Genomic DNA, 26,870 nt, shown 5'->3' with positions numbered 1-26,870 from the left:
CATGGCCCATTGTGATGTCACCATTTTTAATTAACTTTGCTGTTGAATGAGATTTTTCAGTTTTTTTTTTTTTTTTTTTAAGTGGGTGACGTCAACTGTACCAATATTGAGAATAAAGCACGGTAAAAACTCAATATGGTATAGTTGATGTCATGGAATACAGCAGCGCTCCGATTGGCTGAAAGATCCTCAGCAGTCTACAGTACTGTGTTTACTCATGCTGTGACATGGTCAATAACCATTCCGAACCTGGCCTTGCTTTAACAGTCCACTAATGCAAAACCATTTATATACAACACCATTATTCCGGAAATGGAAAATACATAACCTTGCAAAACTGGAATATTAAAATGTAATCCCAGACAGTATAGCATTGTAATTAACAGCTGTCACCAAAGGAATACACTCAAACCAGTTAGAGGATTTCAAACCCTTTCAATTTCTATCAATCAAGAAAAAGGATATGAATGCACTAAAACTTTAATTGAAGCTCTTCTGATTGGATGGAAAGGACTAAATATGTACAGGGCAGACGTCCCATTAAATCGGAAGATCGCCTTTCCTTTGTTCAGTACTATAAATGTCTGTGAGGAGAGAGAGAGAGAGAGAAAATATCTTTACACAAAACACAAAAACCGCCTGATTGTCAGGAAGTAAAAGAAATTGCTGCTTAAAGACAAGCAATTAGTGATCACCCAAGACCACTGCTTTTAGGCACTGCATGCCACCGGGAGATGTATGGCCATTCAATACTGTACTCTGTAGAGCTACTGTAAATAGAATGACAATACGCAGGACCACAAGGCATTTATCAATGCAACAGTCTTTTCTTAAGACTATGGGGTCATATTACCAGTTTAAGAAAGCTGAGGCACATCAAGATGCAACTTGCAAGGCAGGGTTCACAAACTCTCTGATAAGGCTATTCTACATGGAGGTGTAGGCCAGGGTGCTTTTTTTTTTTTCATTGTCCTGACACTAAGTTGACGGAGCTGTGTGTGCTCAGAGCCACATTTCTGATGCTGTGATTACATTCTACATGCTATGGGTTTACAGCAGGGTTACCTGTTGCTCATGGCACTATCGCTTTAATATGTTAGATGTGCTGTGTGTTACTTTCTCAGCATGCTAGCTTGTACTGCAGCAGACACAAGAACACACCAAAACTAAAAGGGCTAACCTATGTTACATCCTAAATAAGCAAGCACTGTATGTAGGCAGTCAGAAACCTATACAGATGGCTCTATTAATTAATTTACATGAATGAATGGCGAAATGCAATACACTGCAATGAGATCTAATACATTTATATGTATTTCTCCAGAGTGTCGCTCTTTTTGAGGGGGAACCCCCTCTCAGGGCAGAGATGTCATTTTGAAATGCAGAAGCCAATACATGGGTTCAGTTTAGGATGCCTGTGAGGTACAATACTTACTCTCCGGGACATAAAGAAACTCTGAAATCATTATCTAACATCGGCCTCATAATATGCCCATGGGTAGCTCTTCAGCAACAGGACCGATCTGTATATCTATTACCACATGTGTTATTTCAAAAATAATAAGGCAGTGGTGAGGACAGTTTTTTTTTTTTTTTTTTACAGGATTTAAAAGTTCTGTGTGTTAGAATAACCTCTCAATTTATCCAATTCTTTTGGTATTTAATATAAATCATATTGAAATGCTTCCTTTATTTCTCTTATGAATGTCTTTGCCTAAATCCAGGGGCTGCTAAAAGAAAAGCAGGCCATCGTGACCAACAGCACATTTACAATATACACAATGGAATCATTTATTGTGACTTGTGACTTTCTGATTGACTATAAAAATGCGTCTGTCATTGAACAGGTTGGGACCCAGGAGTGGAAGGACAGTCTTTTCCACCCCTGCCCTATGCAGCATTCACTATTCACACATCCAACAGTTCACTCACTTTTTTACAGTTGTAAAAAGGGTCAAGATCGTCCAGAGGCTCTCCGATGAGGTGGGGTGGGATATCCCCATATATGCGTGGCAGCTGCTTGCTGGCCTCGAGGTCGGGTCTCGGCCGTGGCTTTTCCTGGTCTCCCAGAACCTCTCGGTACTCCTGTTTGGCGTTCCGGGCCTGCTCCGCAGCGATGCGGTTCTCGATAGCAGCCAGGGATTCACGAGTGAACCGGTGCAAGCTGTCAGGACCCGGTGGTAACAACAAGGTTGCCATCTTTTCATCCTGATTCTTCTGTACTAGTTTTTACTTACAGCTGGAAAAGAATAGAAACACATCACACAAGAGTCAATGTTTAGAGCAGCTGGAGTTCACGCACACAATAAGTGATACAGGTAGGAAGAACAACGTGGCTTTTACTGCGATAAGTCCAATGAATAGCTAAATAATATCATGCATCTTTTTTTACTGTGTTTATGTTGTGCTGTGGTGTTGTGAGCCTCGTGTCAGGTCATCATTGTGAATGAGAAGTTATTCTCAATTGACTCATCTGGATAACAAGGTTTTTAATGATTGATTGGATGTTCTTTTGTATGTTTTTTGCAATCATTGCCTCTTATTCTAGTTACAGGTACAGTAATCGTAATTATTAGCTTTCACCTGCGTCCAGCAGCTGCTCTTCAGTTCTAGTTGTCTGATATATAGTGTATATATATATATATAAAATACTGTTTTTAATTATTCTGTTTTTACAAACTGGCTTTTTTTTTATCATAGTTTATCTAATTTTACAATTAAAACCACATTTTGTATCTCTTTTTTATTTCTGTTGTATTAATTGTTGTTTTTAATGTAATGGTTTAATTGTTCATTTTTTGCGTACGTGTGTGTGTGTGTGTGTGTGTGTGTGTGTGTGTGTGTGTGTGTGTGTGTGTGCTTGCATAGAAAGAGTAAGACCCCAATAAATAAATATGTTAGCAATAATAATAATAATAATAATAATAATAATAATAATAATAATAATAATAATAATAATAACGTTGTCGTTTTTCTATTCTAATTATGTTAGGGACTATTTTCCTCAACGGAATATTACCTGGCAAAATATCAGAAGTTCAAGGTAAATATAGGTTTTAAAGTTTTTTTTAAAGAGAAAATTCATAAATAAATAATTTTCTAATAGCGATAGAGCCCTCTCGATGCGGGCTCTACTGTGTGGTAGATGACCTTGACTTTCATTGACTTTTTTTAAAATAAACAAATCCCCTGGGCTGGATGAGAGCCTCCCAGTAGTACTCAAAGAAATGAAAGAAGTTATTTACAAACCGCTAACCAAGATCATGCAACAGTCTCTTGACACAGGGGTTGTACCAACAGACTGGAAAATTGCTAACGTAATACCGATCCACAAAAAGGGAAACAAAACTGAACCAGGTAACTACAGACCAATTAGCCTGACTTCTATTACGTGCAAACTTATGGAAACTATAATAAGATCCAAAATGGAAAATTACCTATATGGTAACAGTATCCTGGGAGACAGTCAACATGGTTTTAGGAAAGGGAGATCGTGTCTAACTAACCTGCTTGATTTTTTTGAGGATGCAACATCGATAATGGATAATTGCAAAGCATATGACATGGTTTATTTAGATTTCCAGAAAGCTTTTGACAAAGTCCCGCATAAAAGATTAATTCTCAAACTGAACGCAGTAGGGATTCAAGGAAACACATGTACATGGATTAGGGAGTGGTTAACATGTAGAAAACAGAAAGTACTGATTAGAGGAGAAACCTCAGAATGGAGTGTGGTAACCAGTGGTGTACCACAGGGATCAGTATTAGGTCCTCTGCTATTCCTAATCTACATTAATGATTTAGATTCTGGTATAGTAAGCAAACTTGTTAAATTTGCAGATGATACAAAAATAGGAGGAGTGGCAAATGCTGTTGCAGCAGCAAAGGTCATTCAAAATGATCTAGACAAGATTCAGAACTGGGCAGACACATGGCAAATGACATTTAATAGAGAAAAGTGTAAGGTACTGCACACAGGAAATAAAAATGTGCATAAATATCATCTGAGAGATACTGAAATTGGAGAAGGAATCTATGAAAAAGAGCTAGGAGTTTTTGTTGACTCAGAAATGTCTTCATCTAGACAATGTGGGGAAGCTATAAAAAAGACCAACAAGATGCTCTGAGACATTGTGAAAAGTGTTGAATTTAAATCAAGGGAAGTAATGTTTAAACTGTACAATGCATTAGTAAGAACTCATCTTGAATATTGTGTGCAGTTCTGGTCACCTCACTACAAAAAGGATTTTGCTGCTCTAGAAAGAGTGCAAAGAAGAGCGACCAGAATTATTCTGGGTTTAAAAGGCATGTCATATGCAGACAGGATAAAATAATTGAATCTGTTCAGTCTTGAACAAAGAAGACTATGCGGTGACCTAATTCAAGCATTCAAAATTCTAAAAGGTATTGACAATGTCGACCCAAGGGACTGTTTCGACCTGAAAAAAGAAACAAGGACCAGGGGTCACAAAGGGGCATTCAGAACAGAAAATAGGAGGCACTCACAAAGAAATGTGAGGGTCTGGAATCTGGAATCAACTCCCCAGTAATGTTGTTGAAGCTGACACCCTGGGATCCTTCAAGAAGCTGCTTGATGAGATTCTGGGATCAATAAGCTACTAACAACAAACGAGCAAGATGGGCCGAATGGCCTCCTCTTGTTTGTAAACTTTCTTATGTTCTTATGTTCTTATGGTTGCATAATAAAGTGTGCAGGAATAAAAAGAAAACGGAAGTGACATGTTTAGTTTGTGCAGTCTGGGTGTCTGTGCACATCTGCATGAGAATGTCACAGCATGTAACTGCAGCCAGGGCAAGATCACATACAGAGAGGAGCCCTCCATTGCTCAAGGACCATCAATCCTTTACAGATGGATAATACCCTGAAGGGCAAGGGGGTTTTGTCTCAAGAAAATAAAAATATATATTTATTTTAGTATGAGAAAACAAAAACATTCAGAGCGTTTTTTTTCTTGTATCAAATGTATCATCTGGTTTTCCTGCAGTGTAGAACATTTGGATAATTTAACAAATATGCATACGTTTGACTTGTTTCTCCTGCTTACGTGATCTGCTGTTACTAGCACCATTCACATGTCAATATGTGCAGCATCGCACACTCCTGATTTGAACAATGAGAAAGTCACAACGTTAGTCAAAAGTTAAATCAGTCAAAACATTTATTTTATCCAGATGAGTCAATTAGAACTAATTCTCATTCACAATGAGGACCAGGTACGAGGCTCACACCACCACAGCAAACAACATCAAACACAAGAAATAAGGAGTAAAAAACACATAATCAGTCATAAAACATCAAACATAAAACTCAGTCGCCACTTAGCAGGCACAGATGTCACTCTGTTCTAATAGTATTTTGAAATGTACCACTGTCCAGTGTTTCCAAATTTCAGTATAGAGATGAATGGGGGCCTCTACAATAAACACTTTAAATGCAGTATCATATTATAACTTTGTTTGTTTTGCTTGGTTTGTTTGTTTGTTTTTTAAACTGTAGAGGACACTTTTAAACTAGCTGTCCTAATATTCAGGATTGTTCCATACTCTTCACCGCACGTCAGTACATGCAAAAACAGCATGCGCTCATTACTGATTTTAACATGGAGCAAGCCTTATAATTAAAAGGTCACTCATGGAATTTATGTAACATTACATTAGTGTTCTAGTTTTTGTATCGAGCCAATATATGGGTTATACAATAAACATAACAGCTTTTAACTGTTTTCTACTGTTTTTCACAGGCTCTACTCCAGGTGTAACATATCCCAGCTGGCATACGTTGATCAAAATAACCCCCAAGCTAGCTTGCATCCTCTTTGTCCTGATGCCACTGTAGCTCTTAATAACTCACTATACAGTATACAGCTCTTTATATGCAATACAATACTGTTTAACACACAACAGCATCCATACAGCAGAATAAAACAAAAGACATTTCAGTAGACCAGCTGTTTGAGTCTTCAGTAGCTCCTGCCATCTCTCTCTCTCTCTCTCTCTCTCTCTCTCTCTCTCTCTCTCTCTCTCTCTCTCTCTCTCTCTTTCTCTCTCTCACTCTCTCTCTCACTCAATTCTCTGGGTACCTTGAGTCCCCAGCTGACAATTGGAGATGATTGAACAGGGGCGGCTGAACTGAAGTGCTGTTGCAAAATCAATAACTTGCCAGCCGACTTTAGTGCACATACAGTAAAGAGCTAATCATACTTATGGACGTGAAAATATGTCCTGTTTTCAGAGTACATTTACTGGTTCTGAAGTATTGAAAGCACATCCAATCTACTCCAGAAGACAGTGGTGGGGGTAGGGCTGTTCCCAAGGCAATGGTACACAAGGTCTCTGCTGTTAATTACTGGGAAGTGCATGCCTTGCAGTAGATGATTGCTGCTTGTTATTTTGATGAAGTGTAACAGCTAGGTATTCTGTTCAGGTTTTGAGGATATTAGCTGCAGTACAGTGTTAGCTATTCGCATGTTTGTGCTGTGCCAGTCAGCTGGAATGCAGATCACTGTTCTCTGCTGTTGTTTTTAATTCACGGTTAGGGCATGTTGACATGTCCCATACTAGCCCTTTTGTTCACTTGGTTTCTAAATTCCAAGATATTTCAATGTGTAAATGAAAAAGACAAGGGAGCCCCGTGGTTGGCAGATTTGTGTTTTGTTCACCAGTTTAACATCAACATTTATGAAAATTTGCAAGCAGCAAGCAAACATGTTGCGATACTTATGATTTAGAGTGGCAATGACTACTGAGCAGTTCTGTTTTGAAATTGTGTCCAGGTTATACCTGTACAATCTCTCCTGAAGCTCTCTCTATTAGAGCTACAGCTGCTGTTCTTGTTTGGGAATTTTGGTGCATTTACTGAGCTGTCAACATTGATAACGACTTCAACAAATCCATAGACATCTTCAGGAAAATAATGTATGGGCTGAAGATATCAACAAAATGTCAAGCACTGTAGCAAATAAGCACCGGAAATCTTAATTAACTTCATGAAATGTTGATTGACAGCCACTGTAGCTATTTTAAAATGCACATTTACTGCATGCCCACCACACAGCATTGCCTACGTGTAATATTGACCAGAGAAAACACTTATGCACTTTACAGGGTTGCTGGCTTAATTTGCTCTGTCAATTCCCAGAGCAGGGAAGCATTACTCTTTTTAACAGCACAACTTCAGCCCATCAATGCAGTGTCCCCCTTTGCTTGCTAACGTGCAGATGGCAGACTGTAACCCTTTCCACACCAAATGCCCTTCTTATGCTCGGCAAGACAGCAGATCTTACATACAGTTAGAGGGGCTGCCAGGCTGAGTCAGGTTGGAAAAGGTTCTATTCTGTTTAAATTGTTTCCTGATGAAAAAGTCTCGTAAGTAATGACTATGGGACATTATTTTTTTATAATTTCCACCTGTTTAGAACTACGGCAGATATATTAAAGCTGAGGGAACACAAAGTTCTTAAATAAATAAATAACATTCCTTAATAACATTCCTTAAAACAGTGTTTAGAGTTTTGTGACCAGGAGCTGATGCTTCAGACTGTGGCTATTCAAAACAGAAAAACTTTTCCATTACTGTTTTAAACAGTAAAAAGTCATCCGAACATAAAGCTAACAACGTTGTCTCTTCCTTGAAGGAAAACTACATATAAAAACTTTCCCAAGTTTTCCCAATGTTAAATTCCATGCTTCTCTGTGTTTTTATTTGCCTTGCTTAAGTGTGAAATTTTTTAATTTAATTTTTATTTTGAAATGCCTTGGCGCTATCTGTTTAATGGATTGAGGCTTCACTGAGGGAGCGTCGAGGGTTTTGTTATCATGTCAAAGTGTTCTCTGATGTCAGACTGCATTTAGTCAGCCCGTAGCGCTTGGCATTTCGCCACGATGCTTTCTCTTCATTTATGTTGTGTTTTGAAAAGTCACAGTGCACACAGAAGTTAATGCCGACTTTCCAAGCAAGGACACAAGAAAGGAAATGTTTTCAGTTACAAGGAACAACATGCCGTCAAACTCCTTTAATACTGCTCTTGTTAATGTGTCCTCCACGTCTCATCATCACGAGGAAATGTCCTCACCAGAACAACAATAACAAATAATATACAGAACACCCTCGCTATAATGAACCCGTGGGAGTCCAAGCCTTCTGTTCATTATAGCGAAAGGACACTATAAAAATGAACTATAAACTGTTGGAGTAAGTTAATGAGGTGAGATTGTGAATACCTGTTCATCTCATGTATGCAGTATTCTGCCTTTGCTTTATCCTATTCGTTAAATAATTAAAACACAGTACAAAAAAGCAAAATCCCTGACTTGAAGCTGAAATTTAATTAATAATCAATCTGACATGAACCGTTTCTAAATGCACCAAATCGGAATCGGAATGCAAGAATCCCAATCTGAGTTTTTATTCCAAATCAACCCGACATCAAAGGTTAATCAGATCCTCGAAGTTTGTTGTTGTTGTTGTTTTGTTTTTTTGTTTTTTTTTTTAATCAGTTTTGCTTTGCTGCATGGTTACTAAACAAGCAAAAGAGCAGAGTGCTTTTTGTCACCCTATATTCCTGACAGAGATATGCCTGCGTTACTCCTTTTTTCAAACGCTGAGTATAGTTTCCAACTCTGTTGCAACACAAAATGATTTTCTTTTCGGAGGCACAGTTACACAGCGCTCGCTTTAAGACTGAAGAGTTGACTTCCCTGACTGCGCAGGTGACGTCCCGTACGTACAGCCCAGGATGTTGAGAGTGTGTTTCTATGTTATCTTTTTTATTTTCTTTTATTTGTGGTCCAGGCTTCTGATTTTCAGTTTTAACTGATATAAAAAACGGTAAAACACCCCAGACACAGAACAAATTAAATCAGTGTATATCCAATAAACACAGGAATAACAGTTGAAATGGTTCACCTTGACTTGACACCTTTCCCTGTGGGGAAAAATAATAATAAAATACATACAAAAAAAAATATTTAAAAAACCATCCCAGTGCAGCTGGGCAATGTCCCCTCCTTCCAGACTTGTATCTCGCATTGATTCGTTCTGAATACTTAGTTTAAACCCATCCCTACTATAGTGACAGCAAACTGTATGAGGATTGTAAACACATGTGAGACTTAAAACGAGTTGCTCTTGCTCACAAGATTTAAAGCTGTATTACAGTTTGATAGGGAGTATTTACACGCTTGTGGAATTTAAAACAGAATTGCAAATTGTGGTGACATGAAAAAAAAAAAGCCTAAATACACAATACTCCCAGAAGAATATGCCTGTGACCATAATGCTTTCGCTGTGAAAGACAGCAAAGCAAAGAAGGTACAATTGAAGTGTGCAAGTACTGGCGAGTTACTGTACATATTGTGACTAGGGTGACCACCCACCACTAATTGGACGGGACAGTCCCTAAATGTAAAGATCAAGTCAGGGTCCCGGGCTAAATTACTTCAGGATGGAATTTGTCCCGGATTCCTAGACACAGTGCACCCTTACAGTGTATTGCCATAGTCAAACCATAACATATCAGTCTGGAGCAGTGTCTGTCTGTTGCATCGCTTTGCTGTACCAGGCTTTTCAATCAGACAGGGTGATCCATCCCAGTCCATCCACAGACCCTGCCTGAGAAACAGTAGACAGAGCTGAGGTGCAGGGGAGAGCCTGACACCAAACCACCTCCCACTGTACCAGGCTTTTCAATCAGACAGGGTGATCCATCCTACTCCATCCACAGGCACATATTTTAAGTGCTTCATTGCCTGTGTCAGCTCTTTGTTATTCAGCTGTTGCTTTCTAAGTAGGGCAGGCATAGTTCTGTGTCAGAAGATTATCAGCTGCCAGGGAACAGTGACCCGCAAGTGTCACTGGTGTAATTTTATTTGCTCACACACAACAGACAATTAAAGGTTATCAATGAGGGATCTGGTGTCAAGCCATGAATGTCTCCAACTTTAATACTGGTTTCAGCTTCCTTAGATTGCATGTTTACAAAATCCGAAATCTCATCTCACACTTAATGAAATGGTACAAGTTGTAATAAATATGAACTGTGTTATGCTCTGCCTACAGCATTTGTCAAAAATCTGACTGTTTTCTGTTCTTTAAAGTCACTATAAGCAGCTCCACAAAAGTGTATATGGCTCCAATTTGCATTGAAGCTTCCAAGCACCCTAAACAAATCAAACAGCTTCCTTTACAACCTGTAAACCACCTACTGCTCATGCTGTGCATTTTAGTGATAAAGCTCTTCTTACCAGGCATGTGGCGAGCAAAGCAAGCAAGCCAATCCAATTTGTTTCACTCAACACCTTGTCCATGCGAGCTATTTCACTCAATGTTTTTCCTTCTTTATTCAAGTCAAGGTTGTTATAATAGTAGAAAACACCAGTGGAGACTTTGAGTACATTGTTAGGGTTAGGGTTAGAGTATAAAAATGCAACATGTCTAAGACTTTTGCACAGCAGTGTATAAACACATGCCAGGTGAGGGACTGAGGGCTGCTAGTTGCCTGTTCATAGATCCTTCTTGCTAGTAGTTAAGAAGAGGGATGAGGGGAGGTTGTTAACTGTAGATTCTGTTACAATAACATTGACACGTGTGATTGAACTAAAACAACGGGATATTTATGGGTCTACTTGTATTTCCCTTATTGCTGATGATAAGATTTCACATTGACTCTGAGGAAGACACAATGCAATATGTAGGCATATAGGTTCAAATATATGGACGACCACATTTGTTTGTCATTCAAGCTATACATACACAATTGGTGCACATTTAATAAAGCCACATCATGAGACATCTCCCTGCCCTGCTCCACCATTAACCTGTTCCAATAATCACACTTCTGAGAACAGAACAAATCTTTCCATCAGATGCAATCACTCAAGTGCATCCCTGGATTTCCTCCCTCATCTGACATATGGAAGAGAAGCTTTCGCAGCCTTGTACAATGAAAAGGTCCTTGCGATGTTGACCCTGCTTCTCAATATGCAAAGCAACGCTGACCCCGTGGCATGTGAAGCTTTATAATTTCCTGGTCCATGCAAGGTCAGGGTTTGTCATTTTAACATTCTCTCATCTCACCGACTGTACAGGACAGAGTCTGAACACTATCTCCCGAGAAAACGTTTTACACACTGCTCTGATACAGTATAGGGTTTGTCATTTTAACATCCTCTCATCTCACCGACTGTACAGGACAGAGTCTGAACACTATCTCCCGAGAAAACGTTTTACACACTGCTCTGATACAGTATAGGGTTTGTCATTTTCTCTCGGTAATTGGTACTTCTGATCTAAAACCCATGTAACTCCAATAACTTGATGTTAGCAGGTGATGGAGGAGCAGAGTTGAGATTAAAATAGAATTATTCAAATGAAGCAGAGTCCTTTACAGAGATTATCAACGGTTTCTATATTTAGCTGACACCTTCTAAACTCTTGATTAGCGTCCAGTTTAAGCAATGAAATGTGATTCCTGCAAACTCTAAGAGGAGGAGGGTGTGCGGCTCCTGTGTGCGCTGAAACTCTCTTCCTCCAATAAAGATGCAGCCTTGCAGGGCACTGCTGTACGTCAGCTAACCTCAGAGCAGTCAAATAAAACTTCTAGGGTTAAAAAATAAAACAAACAAAATGGACCGAAAGCAAAACCTTGAAAGGGTTAATAAAACTGTAAGTTGAAGATTTTAAATGTGTTTAAACATCAGTCTGTAATCATAATTAAACCCTAATTATTGGGCATTGCACTGGTAGTTGACCCTGTCTTTGTCTGTTATTTAACTGATACTTTCCCAATGCAATCAACTACTAGGCAATAATGTCATCTGATCAAGGTTCTCGTGCTTAAGCAAAGTCTGTGTCTTCAACAATTAATCGGAGAAAAGGTGGATTTATATGACATTCATGGTTTAAAGTCCCAACTCATCTAATAAAGTGACTCGCCTTATCAATAAACAGATACATTTGGTGTCCTTAACAGGGATGAGGCTGAGGCGAGAACCGGCAACCCTGCCCAACGCAATCGACCGTCTCTACCACAATGCAAAAGAGCTTTAACCTCCTCCCATCTCACTGAAAGGGGACTGGACAGAATCCGTAACGGCAGCATACACACAACACTGCCTGCTGCATGTGCTTACACATTTTAACATAGTGTGCATAAAACGGGATGTGGTTTGATTTCTTGCAGTTCTACCTTGGAATTCAGACTGAGCATTTCAAAGTTATGAATGAAAGAATGCAAAGGATATCCATTCTAATCATATTATTAACTATTATATAACATAACATAACTATTACATGAATACAATAAACACATGTTGCTGTTTATAAAAGATTTTAAATATGCAACTAGTCAAATGAAAGCTAATAATGCATATGTGATTGTGACAGAGAGCGAATTAATCCTGTTAAACAATCTCCCTTTCGAGCTGTGAGGGCACGGTATAACTGAAGCAGAGTGCCCCAGACTGGATGGTTCAGCAGTTCATTCCAGGGTCAGTCGGAAGCCGGCCATCCAGGAAGGGGGCGGGGCCAATATACCAGAAATCATCGCCTTAATGCGGTAGGTGATGTGTCAGTCACGGATTGGAGGATACGTGATTGGCCGTGACTGAGGGTATTTAGGGGAAGTGGTCCAGTGATCTGTTCCTTTGGTTGGTTACTGAAAGGACCCGTGGGAAAGCGCATGTAATTAATAATCGTGAGAGTAATGGTGTTTTGTTTGTTTGTCAGTCCGACTGTTTCTGTTTGTTCTTGCTAACACAATCCGGGAGCTGTCGCTTAAGACAGCACCCAACCCGGACTTCAGTGCACGCGTGTTCACTAATAAATTGTATTGCACCACTCACACTTCAGCACTCACTCAGGACTGGCGATTGTGTGTGTTCTGTGTGTGTTTATACTGTGTTTATTATTTCAGGACTAAACCCTGTGGTTATTTCACTGAGCAATACACATTGTTGTGCATTGCCAGTACTCCTTTATTATTGCTGTTGTCAAGTGACATTTGTATTATAAATAAACGCCATCACTTCACCAGTGCTTTGTTGTTTGTCGTTGTATTGAGCACTGCATCACCTGCACACCTGTGCACTACTTACTACTTTGCCACAGCTATATATAAAAGAAAGCCCACAGGAAAGCAGTATTTATTGAAGCGTTCACAGATCACTGCGTCCTTCCCTTTGAACGTCTTCAGATTGCCCTGCATGTGGGAGTAATGTAAAGGAAATGTGTGCGCCCTAGTAATGTGGGGTGGGCTCTTGCATACACACACAACCTTTAATGTTTTTAAATCTAGTGCTGACTCAGATACAGTCCATGTTGTATTAAACTCCCTCCACACACAACTACCAGTTCACCTTGTGGAAAGACCTGAGTCTAAGGGACTGTCTAAAGTTCCATTAATTAAGAAGACCTGGATCTAAGGGACTGTGTCTAAAGTTCAGTTAATTAAGAAGACTTCGGTCTAAGGGACTGTGTCTAAAGTTCCTTTAATTAAGATGAAGAAAAGTGCCTAACAATTATTCTGAATGGAGCCAAGAACTCTGCCCCTTAGTGTAACCAGAATGTTTCCTAAACATTTTCAGAAACTTTCACTAAAAATGGAAATGCAGGTTTTCTTTAAATTAGTCCCAGTTTTTTTTTTTTTTTTAGTTACTTATCACTTAGTTTAGTGTGTTAAAGCATTGCATGAGGCGACCAACATGCAGTTAAGCACAGTAACGAACAGTCAATGGTATGTTAACCATGAAAAAGTACAGTAAATGCAAAGTAAACTGCACATTACCGTGCAAATATGCTGCAGTAAACTTTTACTCGTGCTCTGCTAATTAAAATGACCTGTAACTAAGCCCAATGTACCACATCCATACTGGCCCTTAGAAGTTACTGAGTTGGTTCACTCTACCAATCTGTGGTCACGTTCCTTGTCTGATGCCTTTACTTCTGGCACTTAACACAAAACGACAAGATCAAATTAATGATGCCCTGATCTTTGTCATAGTTTTCTATAGGTGGCTTTCTGTTGAGCAATACTACATCAATCAACATTGCTGGCGGATCTGAAAGCCTACGTGGCATCAGGACTTTGCTCATTCCACTCTGCTGTTTCATTGCTGTAAGCTTGCTAGAAACTCACAGGGAGTTTCTTTACTGCAGTGAGGAGAGCTGCTGAGTGTTTGGGGGGATCAGTTTAATGTCTTTAAATTCCCGCTGCATTGTACATGCAGATTAGCAGCCCAGGAACTGCATCTCTGTGATTTAGGATGAATGTACAGCTCAAACATTCTACTGCGTCTACATGTTTCAGTTTTGATGACTATAATAACTCAAACCATTTAAAACTTTGTCCATGACATTTAAATTAAATAGGTTCTGTATCGTGAACGCCACCCATTGACAATCTATGAATTAACTCAAGTTTGACTGATCTAGCCTGGTTACATATGGCAATCAACTACAACTGAGGATTAACTCCTAAATTTAGATCAAATCACCAATAAATTGAAATGACTTCAAAAGAAAACAACAAAAAGAAAGCAGGTAACAAGTGTCCAGTCAATGACTCTGATTGATTGAAGCTGAATAAGCAGCCATGAACATGCATCTGTGTGCAGACTGGAGCCAAAGCCCAGTAACTCTGGTTCTGTGATCTCCATGGATTCCATGCTAGGAGAACATACTCTCCTCCCTGTGTTACAATCACTTACAATGTGTTCATACACAGTTCAATATATTGAGCCAGATTAGCCACACCAGATACTGTATGGGGATGTTAATGTCACAGGGGAGTGTTGTGTGATGCATTGTTGTTGGTGAGGTCAGCGCATCATTAGCACCACTGCCTCGCTATACGAGCATCAAGCCTCAATATCAGACTCTTCGGTCATCACAGTAGAGGGACTGCAATGCGTTTAATCATAAACGAAAGGCTGTCTGAATTTTTCCTCCCATGTGCTCACACTCCACGGAAGATACCAGGAAGGCTGTGCTGAAGTGCGTTGAAAGACGAGGTGCTAACCTGTCAGACAGGCACTTGAACCACATACAGGAGGCGTGATAAACACACAATACTTCCAAGGTCATCTCTAGTGTGTGCCAGCCAGTGATTAAAGGCAAAGAGCATACAGTTTAATTGTCTCCCAGATGTCACATCTGTAACAAGTGGTTTCCAAGATTTAGCCTTTAATATTAAGTACTTTTTTAAAAAGTAGGTCAGACCATTCAGATCATCACTGCACTAAGCAAATCGAGACTCTGCTGTAATGAAGACCTGACATAGCTTCTCTCAGCCCAATCAGTTCAGACCAGAACTCACATAAAAGTAGGAAACTGCTTTGGACATCCACAATAACCTACAGCAGTGTGCAAAATGTACTAGAACACCTCAAGATTTGTCAGTTTTTGGGTCCGTAATCATTGATGTAGAAACAATAGGCACTCGTGAAAATGTTAGACCACTTTGTGCTTTACTGAGGCTTCTTAAACAACTTCTAAAAAGTCATGTATTTTACCATTTGTGGCTGTATGTTCCTTTTCTCTTACTATTTGAAATTAATTGCATGTGTGGCCTATTAAAGTCATCAATTAAATTAGACAATCGCTAATTTCCCTATTTTGCCAGTTTTCCAAGATTTTCATTTTCAGTGATTTGATTTCATATGCACAACAAATCAAAACAACAGAAGAAATGGGGTGTTGTAATACATGTGCACACTGCTGAACTACAGAAGCAATGGGGTGTTGTAATACATGTGCACACTGCTGAACTACAGAAGCAATGGGGTGCTCTAATACATGTGCACACTGCTGAACTACAGAAGCAATGGGGTGTTGTAATACATGTGCACACTGCTGAACTACAGAAGCAATGGGGTGTTCTAATACATGGGCACACTGCTGAACTACAGAAGAAATGGGGTGTTGCAATACATGTGCACACTGCTGAACTACAGAAGAAATGGGGTGCTCTAATAAGTGTGCACACGACTGAGCTACAGAAGCAATGGGGTGCTCTAATAACTGTGCACACGACTGAGCTACAGAAGCAATGGGGTGCTCTAATAACAGTGCACATGACTGAGCTACAGAAGCAAAGGGGTGCTATAATAACTGTGCACACGACTGAGCTACAAAAGCAATGGGGTGCTCTAATAACTGTGCACACGACTGAGCTACAGAAGCAATGGGGTGCTCTAATAACTGTGCACACGACTGAACTACAGAAGCAATGGGGTGCTCTAATAATTGTGCACATGACTGCACAGATGTCCATTTCATCATAATCGGATAAGCGGTGTCACACACAGATGAACAGACCAGCAGACTACGAGCCCACTCACTGTATCCCTCTCAAAGGTGAAATGTACCCACCACATTGCTATGAAAAAAAAACAGCCAATTGAATGATCTGACACACAGAAAAGTACATCAATTTATTCTAAAACTAATGTAAGAATAAATAAATTGTCATTGATGTTTGTAAAAGTTTATATGATGATAATGTAAATATCAAATGTAATGTATAACTGGTGGTTTAAAAAGCTAGCTAATTAGATAGGGGTATCAGTAAAATAGCGTATTGGATAGAAAGTGTTTATCATTATCCCTATGTTAGCTACTTTGTTTTTAAACATGTTACATGAATTATGATTAGATGGTATCTGGTAGCATGATTATACGTTTGTACAAATGCCAGTTTGATGCCAGTAAGGGTGGAATATGCAGAGGTTATGTTGCAACACACAGCAATGATAATGGATACATCTCTTCAACCAGATCGAAGCATGCTTTTGTGACTTCACAAGCTTCCATCTGACTGAATGTTACGTGCCCACAGTTGGGAGAATGTTGTGACATCACGAGATTCCATCTGACTGAATGTTACGGTGCCCACAGTTGGGAGAATGTTGTGACATCATGAGATTCCATTTGACTGAATGTTACGTGCCCACAGTTGGGAGAATGTTGTGACATCACGAGATTCCATTTGATTGAAAGTTACATGCCCACAGTTGGGAGAATGTTGTGACATCACGAGATTCCATTTGATTGAATGTTACGTGCCCACAGTTGGGAGAATGTTGTGACATCACGAGATTCCATTTGATTGAATGTTACGTGCCCACAGTTGGGAGAATGTTGTGACATCACGAGATTCCATTTGATTGAATGTTACGTGCCCACAGTTGGGAGAATGTTGTGACATCACGAGATTCCATTTGATTGAATGTTACGTGCCCACAGTTGGGAGAATGTTGTGACATCACGAGATTCCATTTGATTGAATGTTATGTGCCCACAGTTGGGAGAATGTTGTGACATCACGAGATTCCATTTGACTGAATGTTACGTGCCCACAGTTGGGAGAATGTTGTGACATCATGAGATTCCATCTGATTGAATGTTACGGTGCCCACAGTTGGGAGAATGTTGTGACATCATGAGATTCCATTTGACTGAATGTTACGTGCCCACAGTTGGGAGAATGTTGTGACATCACGAGATTCCATTTGATTGAATGTTACGTGCCCACAGTTGGGAGAATGTTGTGACATCACGAGATTCCATTTGATTGAATGTTATGTGCCCACAGTTGGGAGAATGTTGTGACATCACGAGATTCCATTTGATTGAATGTTACGTGCCCACAGTTGGGAGAATGTTGTGACATCACGAGATTCCATTTGATTGAATGTTACGTGCCCACAGTTGGGAGAATGTTGTGACATCACGAGATTCCATTTGATTGAATGTTACGTGCCCACAGTTGGGAGAATGTTGTGACATCACGAGATTCCATTTGATTGAATGTTACGTGCCCACAGTTGGGAGAATGTTGTGACATCACGAGATTCCATTTGATTGAATGTTACGTGCCCACAGTTGGGAGAATGTTGTGACATCACAAGATTCCATTTGATTGAATGTTACGTGCCCACAGTTGGGAGAATGTCTCCCGTCTGTAGCCTGGAGTGGTGCCCCTTCCTGCTACACTTGCCACCAGAAAACCACCATCAATGGGACTGGTGAATAGTCATATACTGTAAGCAGGGACTCAAACATAATCAACTACGGTGGAAAAGTTACATAAATGGCATCTTCCTTCAACAAATGAATTCTCCCTGGATGTTATCCATCTGTAGAGAGACTCTCCCCAGTGGAGCTAATATAAACTGTTAACATCCAAAAGTGGGAGACGATACACAGATGGTCCCATACTTATTACAATTATTAGGATTTACATAAACTGTTAATCACAATTTCCACTCTAGTGATAAGTTTTCAATGGCTTGTTAAAGCTGAGAGAACACGGAGCCACTTTGGAACTTGGTTTCTGGAGACTAGGTTTCAGGCCACTGCACAGCACTCCAGGGGAGACTTGGGGTTTGACACAGCAGTTGCCTCAAACTAGGTCTCCCTGTCTCCTGGAACCAGATTTCAAGCAACTGTTCCTGAAAAAGAGGCTTCCTGTATGTGTAAAAGTACATTAACTTTACAGAGTTCACACCTCCGCCTGGAAATCAATTCATTCAATAAAATGACAGTTACGTTGAGAAGATTATTGTGCAGGAATAGCGATGAAACATACACTTAATTTGTTTTAATTAAAGTCGAGTAAAATAAACGGCAAGTGCAACATAGAGATTTAGTTATGCATAAGGTAATACAATATAGATAGGTCAGACAGGAAGGCACGCAGGCAGGCAGGCAGGCAGCCACACCAATTGAAAGAATGCTAGTAATTCAAGAGACAAGGCTACAGGGATATGAAATGCTTATGTCAACAGACATTAGGCTTGGCCAGGGGATCTCCTGTTTGTCCCGCCTGGCAGACACACTCAGATAGGTGAGACCAGACGGTAGCCACGTCCCAAGACTTCACAATATAAAACAGGTGTTGTGAAATATCCCACATCTCAAGGAATGCGTCCTTGTGTTCTTTCAGGTCACGCGTACGCAAAGCTACGGAATAGTGCTAGGGCCTCGCCACAAAAATGTGACTTTCAAACCCCAAAATGTCGCTATTCTGCATATGAGCTGGGTATGCACTTGCTGACAGCGCTGCTGCCTGAGCCTCAAATTCACTGCCGTCGGGTTTTAATAAAGTCTAAAAATGGGCTTTTCTAGCATGCATTCCTTTTTACACATATATTATAGACTCATATCTGCTAGAAAAACAAAGCTAAAGTTTGGAGTAGGAATGTTTTAAATAATTAATAATAAATCTATGTTTCCCTTCAGGCAATATACAGCTTTTAATTAAGGCTGTTTTATCCATAAAAGCATCTTGCCCCACCACAATGAATCATTTTTATAAAGCCTAGACAAATGTTTCTTTGAATTAAATTGGTAGCAATGCAAATGATTTATATATATTAAGCACTATAATTATGTCAACAAGGGTGTCTATAGTGAGTCATTAAGGTGGTTTACTATCAATGTGGGGACAAAATTTGAGAAAATATCCCTGCAAACTCCTGAAAAAACGACGTTGTGGGGACGCCCCCACTTTGTAAAACACCTTTTTAAGAACTAAATATGCCTTTACAAAAAAAAATAAAAGTGCCAAAATATTGAGTTTGTTGTCAACTTTCACCCTGTGTGGAGTTTTGTCTGACTATATAGAAATAGTAAATATAAATAAAAAATAAAAATAATAAATAAAAATATAGTGAGAGTCAATGAGAAGTCCCCACAAGTATAGAAAAACAAACACGTGTGTGTGTGTGTGAGCGTATGTGTACGCCTAATTTTTATGAACACTATTCTGTTTTTATAACGTAGAATTACATGCTATACGATAATAATAATAATAATAATAATAAATAATAATAATAATAATAATAATAATAATAATAATATGATTCAACGACAGCAAATTACTTTATGCCAAGATAACGTACTAAGCTATTTTGGTTTAAACTCCTGCGCTTTGAAAGGTTAATAGCGCTGTATTTAGGTGAGATAAATAAAGGAGACTGTTGTGTAATAAGTAGGCCTACTTTTCATACTTCAGCCTACTGGTAAAAAACAAAACAAAAATAAAATAAAATAAACAGCACTCGTTTGAAACGTTAATTATTGTTTTTGTATATATGTTATGGCAGAATAAAACGAGCACACAACAATGACGTGCAGTATTAACAGCGGTCTCACGAGGAGAAATAAATCAAGGCCGCTTCCGAAGAGACCCGAAGTGCATGGCATGCAGAAATGCCACAGGCTGCGGGATACTTCTCAACACTGGCCGGCCGCTTCCAAAGAGACCCGAAGTGCATGGCATGCAGAAATGCCACAGGCTGCGGGATACTTCTCAACACTGGCCGGCCGCTTCCGAAGAGACCCGAAGTGCATGGCATGCAGAAATGCCACAGGCTGCGGGATACTTCTCAACACCGGCCGGCCGCTTCTGAAGAGACCCGAAGTGCATGGCATGCAGAAATGCCACAGGCTGCGGGATACTTCTCAACACCGGCCGGCCGCTTCGGAAGAGACCCGAAGTGCATGGCATGCAGAAATGCCACAGGCTGCGGGATACTTCTCAACACCGGCCGGCCGCTTCCAAAGAGACCCGAAGTGCATGGCATGCAGAAATGCCACAGGCTGCGGGATACTTCTCAACACCGGCCGGCCGCTTCCGAAGAGACCCGAAGTGCATGGCATGCAGAAATGCCACAGGCTGCGGGATACTTCTCAACACTGGCCGGCCGCTTCCGAAGAGACCCGAAGTGCATGGCATGCAGAAATGCCACAGGCTGCGGGATACTTCTCAACACCGGCCGGCCGCTTCCGAAGAGACCCGAAGTGCATGGCATGCAGAAATGCCACAGGCTGCGGGATACTTCTCAACACTGGCCGGCCGCTTCCGAAGAGACCCGAAGTGCATGGCATGCAGAAATGCCACAGGCTGCGGGATACTTCTCAACACCGGCCGGCCGCTTCTGAAGAGACCCGAAGTGCATGGCATGCAGAAATGCCACAGGCTGCGGGATACTTCTCAACACTGGCCGGCCGCTTCCGAAGAGACCCGAAGTGCATGGCATGCAGAAATGCCACAGGCTGCGGGATACTTCTCAACACCGGCCGGCCGCTTCTGAAGAGACCCGAAGTGCATGGCATGCAGAAATGCCACAGGCTGCGGGATACTTCTCAACACTGGCCGGCCGCTTCCGAAGAGACCCGAAGTGCATGGCATGCAGAAATGCCACAGGCTGCGGGATACTTCTCAACACCGGCCGGCCGCTTCCAAAGAGACCCGAAGTGCATGGCATGCAGAAATGCCACAGGCTGCGGGATACTTCTCAACACTGGCCGGCCGCTTCCGAAGAGACCCGAAGTGCATGGCATGCAGAAATGCCACAGGCTGCGGGATACTTCTCAACACTGGCCGGCCGCTTCCGAAGAGACCCGAAGTGCATGGCATGCAGAAATGCCACAGGCTGCGGGATACTTCTCAACACCGGCCGGCCGCTTCCAAAGAGACCCGAAGTGCATGGCATGCAGAAATGCCACAGGCTGCGGGATACTTCTCAACACTGGCCGGCCGCTTCCGAAGAGACCCGAAGTGCATGGCATGCAGAAATGCCACAGGCTGCGGGATACTTCTCAACACTGGCCGGCCGCTTCCAAAGAGACCCGAAGTGCATGGCATGCAGAAATGCCACAGGCTGCGGGATACTTCTCAACACCGGCTGACCTCACGAAAGGGGAAGATGCCGTTGAAAATTTTATTTTTACGTTTTCTCAAAAAGTATAGGAGAAATTAACCCTGTAATGCCCACGCATGTTTTAAATGAGAGAAGCTACTTTATTTATGTAACTAGATTCTGTTCCGTGTATAAATCACTGTGCTGCATACCAAATCCCCTATACCAGATCGGTGTTATCCCTGTGACAGAAGCACACATGTTCTGTGCAGTGTTTCTAATGTAATAGAGGCTCAAGACCTCCCAAGCTGGTCCCCTACCACTCCAGCAACGCTGTTAGACACCCTTCCAATAAACAATTTACATTGAAGGAATATTTCTAAACAAAACATTTACACAGTAAACGTGTCTGCCCCTTTTAAGCACTTGGATTCGGGCAGCTTTAAAAACGAACATCATTATAAAGTAGACTCGCTTTCACGTGCTGACCTGTTAAATTGAATAATTTATCTAAGTGTTATCGCTTCCTTTATATTGTACTCATATCCGGGAAATAGTTACAAAATACATTATTTTAAAAACATTTTAACGGTGCTTCTTATCGCCTATAAAGCCTCGTATTAGTCCCGTATGCCCCTGGCCGGCCACTCGGATCCCAAGATGCAGGGCTGCTATATGTCTTTCTTTATATCGTTGTATTCCTATTTATTTGGTTTGAGTTCCTCATCTGTTGCTTTTATTTACTTTAATTTTAAAATGTTCTCTCTCTCTCTCTCTCTCTCTCTCTCTCTCTCTCTCTCTCTCTCTCTCTCTCTCTCTCTCTCTCTCTCTCTCTCTCTCTCTCTCTCTCTCTCTCTCTCTCTCTCTCTCTCTTATATATATATATCTCTCTATATATATATATATATATATATATATATATATATATATGCCTATGGTATATGGAGGAATAATATTTTCTCAGTTACCCGCATATTAAAAATATTTTAGAAGAGCATAAACAAAGAAAGAAAGAAAGAAAGAAAGAAAGAAAGAAAGAAAGAAAGAAAGAAAGAAATGCAAACTCGCCAGTTCGCTGTTCCTGTGTTTTGACGGTTAGTCTCAGCTGTTGTCGTTCATCTTTCAGCGAAGCGCTACTGTTTAAATCAAACGTGTTAAATCCACAAAGCGAAAGAAAGAAAGATGAAAGATTTAAGATGAAAGAAAGAAAGAAAGAAAGAAAGAAAGAAAGATGAAAGTTGTAAAAAAGAAAGATGAAATATGAAAGAAAGAAAGAAAGAAAGAAAGAAAGAAAGAAAGAAAGAAAGAAAGAAAGAAAGAAAGAAAGAAAGAAAGATGTAAGAAGTCTAAACATGCACACGCTCGCAGGAGTTTCAGCACCTTGGACAACAGACCAGCAGTGCCGCTTGCCTTTCAAGGTAAAAAGATTAAAAGCGCTTTGCTGTGTAAAATATCCCGAGTTCTTTCAGGCTTGCGTTTGGTTTTACACTCGAGAGTTTAACTGCCAGTTTCTCTGGAGCCGAGAGCAGCAAGCAGCAGGGCTCGCCACGAGTTCGGCTCGCTATATGACAGTCGGATGCACCTGTTGTTGGGTTCTCCTGTAAGTATTGCAGGTACAGGACCGGCACTCCCCATAACCTGTATAACACGAGATACTTCACTTTTACACATGCATTCGCATCACGCATCCGCACATACACACAATGCTAACTGATGATGCTGAACTAGACTTGCGTTTAATTTGCAAGAAGAAAAAATACAATAATATACAATAATATATTGTTTTAATCCAGACAGAACTGTATTAGATTAAGAAGAACCCCGTAGCACCGAGAACTGATTCCAGCCGTTTCGCAGTGGTAGTAATACAAGTCGACTCGTCTCTCTCTATCACCACGCTTCCACTACACTCATAATAAGAAGCTAAAGGGACAGTACTAAACATGCGTACTCAAATAATTCAATCCCTGAAATTCGTGCACAGACGTGTGTTCCCATAACTACAACATGCGACACAACAAGGCTTGCACTGGCCCGAATCTGTAAAACGCATGAGATCTTAAACCTGGTTTTCAAATGTATTTGAACACAATGCAGTGCCAGACTGACTAGAACGCATTTTACATTTAGTAACGTTTACACCCTCAACAAAATATGAGCCGAAAACTAAACAATCTGTTCAATGGAAATAATGCAAATGTGCATAAAAAATACTGATTCAATTGCATATAGAGACAACTCCCCTATATTTTAAAATCCCAGCATTACTAAATTAGCAGTAGCAGTAGCAGTAGCAGTAGCAGTAGTAGCAGTAGCAGTAGCAGTAGCAGTAGCAGTAGTAGCAGTAGCAGTAGCAGTAGCAGTAGCAGTAGCAGTAGTAGTAGTAGCGGTAGCAGTAGCAGTAGCAGTAGCAGTAGTAGCAGTAGCAGTATTATAGCAGCGTAGTAGCAGTAGCAGTAGCAGTAGTAGCAGTAGCAGTAGCAGTAGTAGCAGTAGCAGTAGCAGTAGCAGTAGCAGTAGCAGTAGCAGTAGCAGTAGCAGTCAGCGTAGCAGTAGCAGTAGCAGTATCAGTACGTATCATAGCAGTAGCAGTATCGAGTAGCAGTATAGCAGTAGCATAGTCAGTGTATCAGCAGCAGTAGCAGTAGCAGTCATCAGTAGCAGTAGTAGTAGCAGTAGCAGTAGCAGTAGCAGTAGCAGTAGCAGCAGTAGCAGTAGCAGTAGCAGTAGCAGTAGCAGTAGCAGTAGCAGTAGTAGCAGTAGCAGTAGTAGCAGTAGCAGTAGCAGTAGCAGTAGTAGTAGTAGCAGTAGCAGTAGCATAGCAGTATCCATTAGTAGCAGCATAGCATAGCGTAGCAGCAGCAGTAGCAGTAGCAGTAGTAGCAGTACAGTAGCGTCAGTAGTCAGTAGCGTAGTAGCAGTAGCAGTATCAGTAGCATCAGTAGCAGTAGTAGCAGTCATCAGCAGTAGCAGTAGCAGTAGTAGCAGTAGCAGTAGCAGTAGCAGCAGTATAGCAGTCGCAGTAGCAGTAGCAGTATCGTCGGTCATAGCAGTATAGTAGCAGCAGTAGCAGTCAGTCAGTAGCAGCGTAGCAGTAGTAGCAGTAGCAGTAGTAGTAGCAGTAGCAGTAGCAGTAGCAGTAGCAGTAGTAGTAGTAGTAGTAGTAGTAGTAGTAGTAGTAGTAGCAGTAGCAGTAGCAGTAGTAGCAGTAGTAGTAGCAGTAGCAGTAGCAGTAGCAGTAGCAGTAGCAGCAGTAGCAGTACAGTAGCAGTAGCGGTAGCAGTAGCAGTAGCAGTAGCAGTAGCAGTAGCAGTAGCATATAGTAGCAGTAGCATAGCAGTATCGCATAGCGTCATCATAGCAGTAGTCAGCAGTAGCAGTAGTCATCGTAAGTCAGTAGCGTAGTAGCAGTAGTAGCAGCAGTAGCAGTAGTAGCAGTAGTAGCAGTAGCAGTAGCAGTAGCAGTAGTAGCAGTAGCAGTAGTAGTAGGTAGTAGCAGTAGCAGTAGTAGTGGTAGCAGTAGCAGTAGCAGTAGTAGCAGTAGCAGTAGCAGTAGCAGTAGCAGTAGCAGTAGTAGTAGTAGCAGTAGCAGTAGCAGTAGTAGCAGTAGCAGTAGCAGCAGTAGTAGTAGCAGTAGCAGTAGTAGTAGTAGTAGTAGTAGCAGTAGCAGTAGTAGCAGTAGCAGTAGCAGTAGTAGCAGTAGCAGTAGCAGTAGCAGTAGTAGTAGCAGTAGCAGTAGCAGTAGCAGTAGCAGTAGTAGTAGTAGCAGTAGTAGCAGTAGCAGTAGCAGTAGCAGTAGCAGTAGCAGTAGCAGTAGCAGTAGCAGTAGCAGTAGTAGCAGTAGCAGTAGTAGCAGTAGCAGTAGCAGTAGCAGTAGCATACCATTAAATGCGTATTGTTCTAATATAGGCCTAGATCAGTCATCTGGAGCATTTCCATTAGGTAAACATTGAATCAATCCGTAGTTATTTCTTTTCAATTTCCCAAATCTAAGCTCTAAGTAGAACGCTCTTCTCAGTTTGGAACCCGCTCTTCAGTGAAGTGGTAAGGTAAAAAACAACAGCGGTACTCACATATGAAACTCCTTGGTGTACAGCATTGCATCCAGAACTTGTTGTGTGTGTGTGTGTGTGTGTGTGTGTGTGTGTGTGTGTATATATATATATATATATATATATATATATATATATAATATATATATGTTGTTCTTTTTATTTACAATGTCCACAAAGTCATAGCAGCCCCCCACTTGTCGCCATGTTTATTCTCTCCTTGTAAATTCCCCCTTAATCCTTGATGCACTTGTTTGCCAAGTATTAGACTATACTATTATTACTATTAATATTGCCTCTCCCCGGCAGTCAGGAACACGGAGGTCAATTGTCAACCCTTCTGGTACATCGCTAGCTTCCGTGCAGATTACTGGTAGTTTGTAGCCAGCACTGACCTCCGCTAGCTCGCCTCTCAAAGTAGGTTATTGTTTTTTTTTTTTTTTTTCTCGCAGGCGTCTCTTTCAAACACCTCTCAGTTTTCTTACAGCTGTTAATGGAGCCCAAGGGAAACAAAAGCATAACCATGAAGTACAGAGCCCGTCCTCCAACTGCCCCTGGCTGGAATGAACAAGCATCCAAGCCTCTCTGCGAGCCCTCAAGCGAGGAAGTCAGATGTTCCGAGGTAACGCCTACTCCCCCAGCAACTGGGGGGCTGTTCATGAAACCACTGTGTGACACAGCATTTCAAAAAAGAAAAAGTTATTCTGAAACGAGTTTAAATCCCCTTCAAGTCGGTTCACACGAGTGGATCCAGTGGACACGTGACTGGCATGAAAACTCGTGCTCGTGGAAGCCTCCGAATTCATATAGCCCTCCAAAATCACTGTCACGCGGACAGCTGTTTTCTGCCGCTGCTCGCGCTTCGTTATAGAGAGATGATTGGTTTGGAGGTTTGCTTTGACATCCGGGGTATTCTCCAGCACCCCGAATTAAATGAGACACGCACCTGTTAATTGCACGAGCACGGGGGGCAGAGCAGCGTAACACTGCGCCCGAATATTCTGACAGGTAACCAGCAGACTACCTGTACAACAAGCAGCCCCACTGATAGAAGCGCGTACGCACTTTAACCAAAGCACCATTCATTTTACTGCACTCTACACATGGGCTGATGTATAGATTAACCTAAAGGGTTAGCCTTTCCGATTTATTAAT

General features: G+C 41.1%; 1 protein-coding gene across 2 annotated transcripts in view; it reads right to left on the bottom strand.

The window, feature by feature from the left end:
• The window catches only part of LOC121314040 (sodium channel protein type 4 subunit alpha-like), a 189,053-nt gene extending 162,568 nt beyond the window's left edge, over positions 1-26,485 (bottom strand). Inside the window, exons 1-3 of one of the 2 annotated variants that reach the window (XM_041246825.1) lie at positions 26,111-26,485; positions 1,933-2,239; positions 466-584 (exon numbers count right to left, since the gene is read on the bottom strand). In XM_041246825.1, the coding sequence (XP_041102759.1) occupies positions 466-584; positions 1,933-2,199 (386 nt within the window). In that variant the 5' untranslated portion in view covers positions 2,200-2,239; positions 26,111-26,485. Of the gene's footprint in view, positions 1-465; positions 585-1,932; positions 2,240-25,736; positions 25,817-26,110 lie in introns of those variants that run through there. The other variant, XM_041246826.1, reaches the window with a different exon arrangement.
• Positions 26,486-26,870: the final 385 nt, after the last annotated feature.

This window comes from Polyodon spathula, chromosome 4 (genome assembly GCF_017654505.1).
Source record: "Polyodon spathula isolate WHYD16114869_AA chromosome 4, ASM1765450v1, whole genome shotgun sequence".
Classification (NCBI taxonomy): Eukaryota; Metazoa; Chordata; class Actinopteri; order Acipenseriformes; family Polyodontidae; genus Polyodon; species Polyodon spathula.
This window is presented reverse-complemented; position numbering and strand designations above follow the sequence as displayed.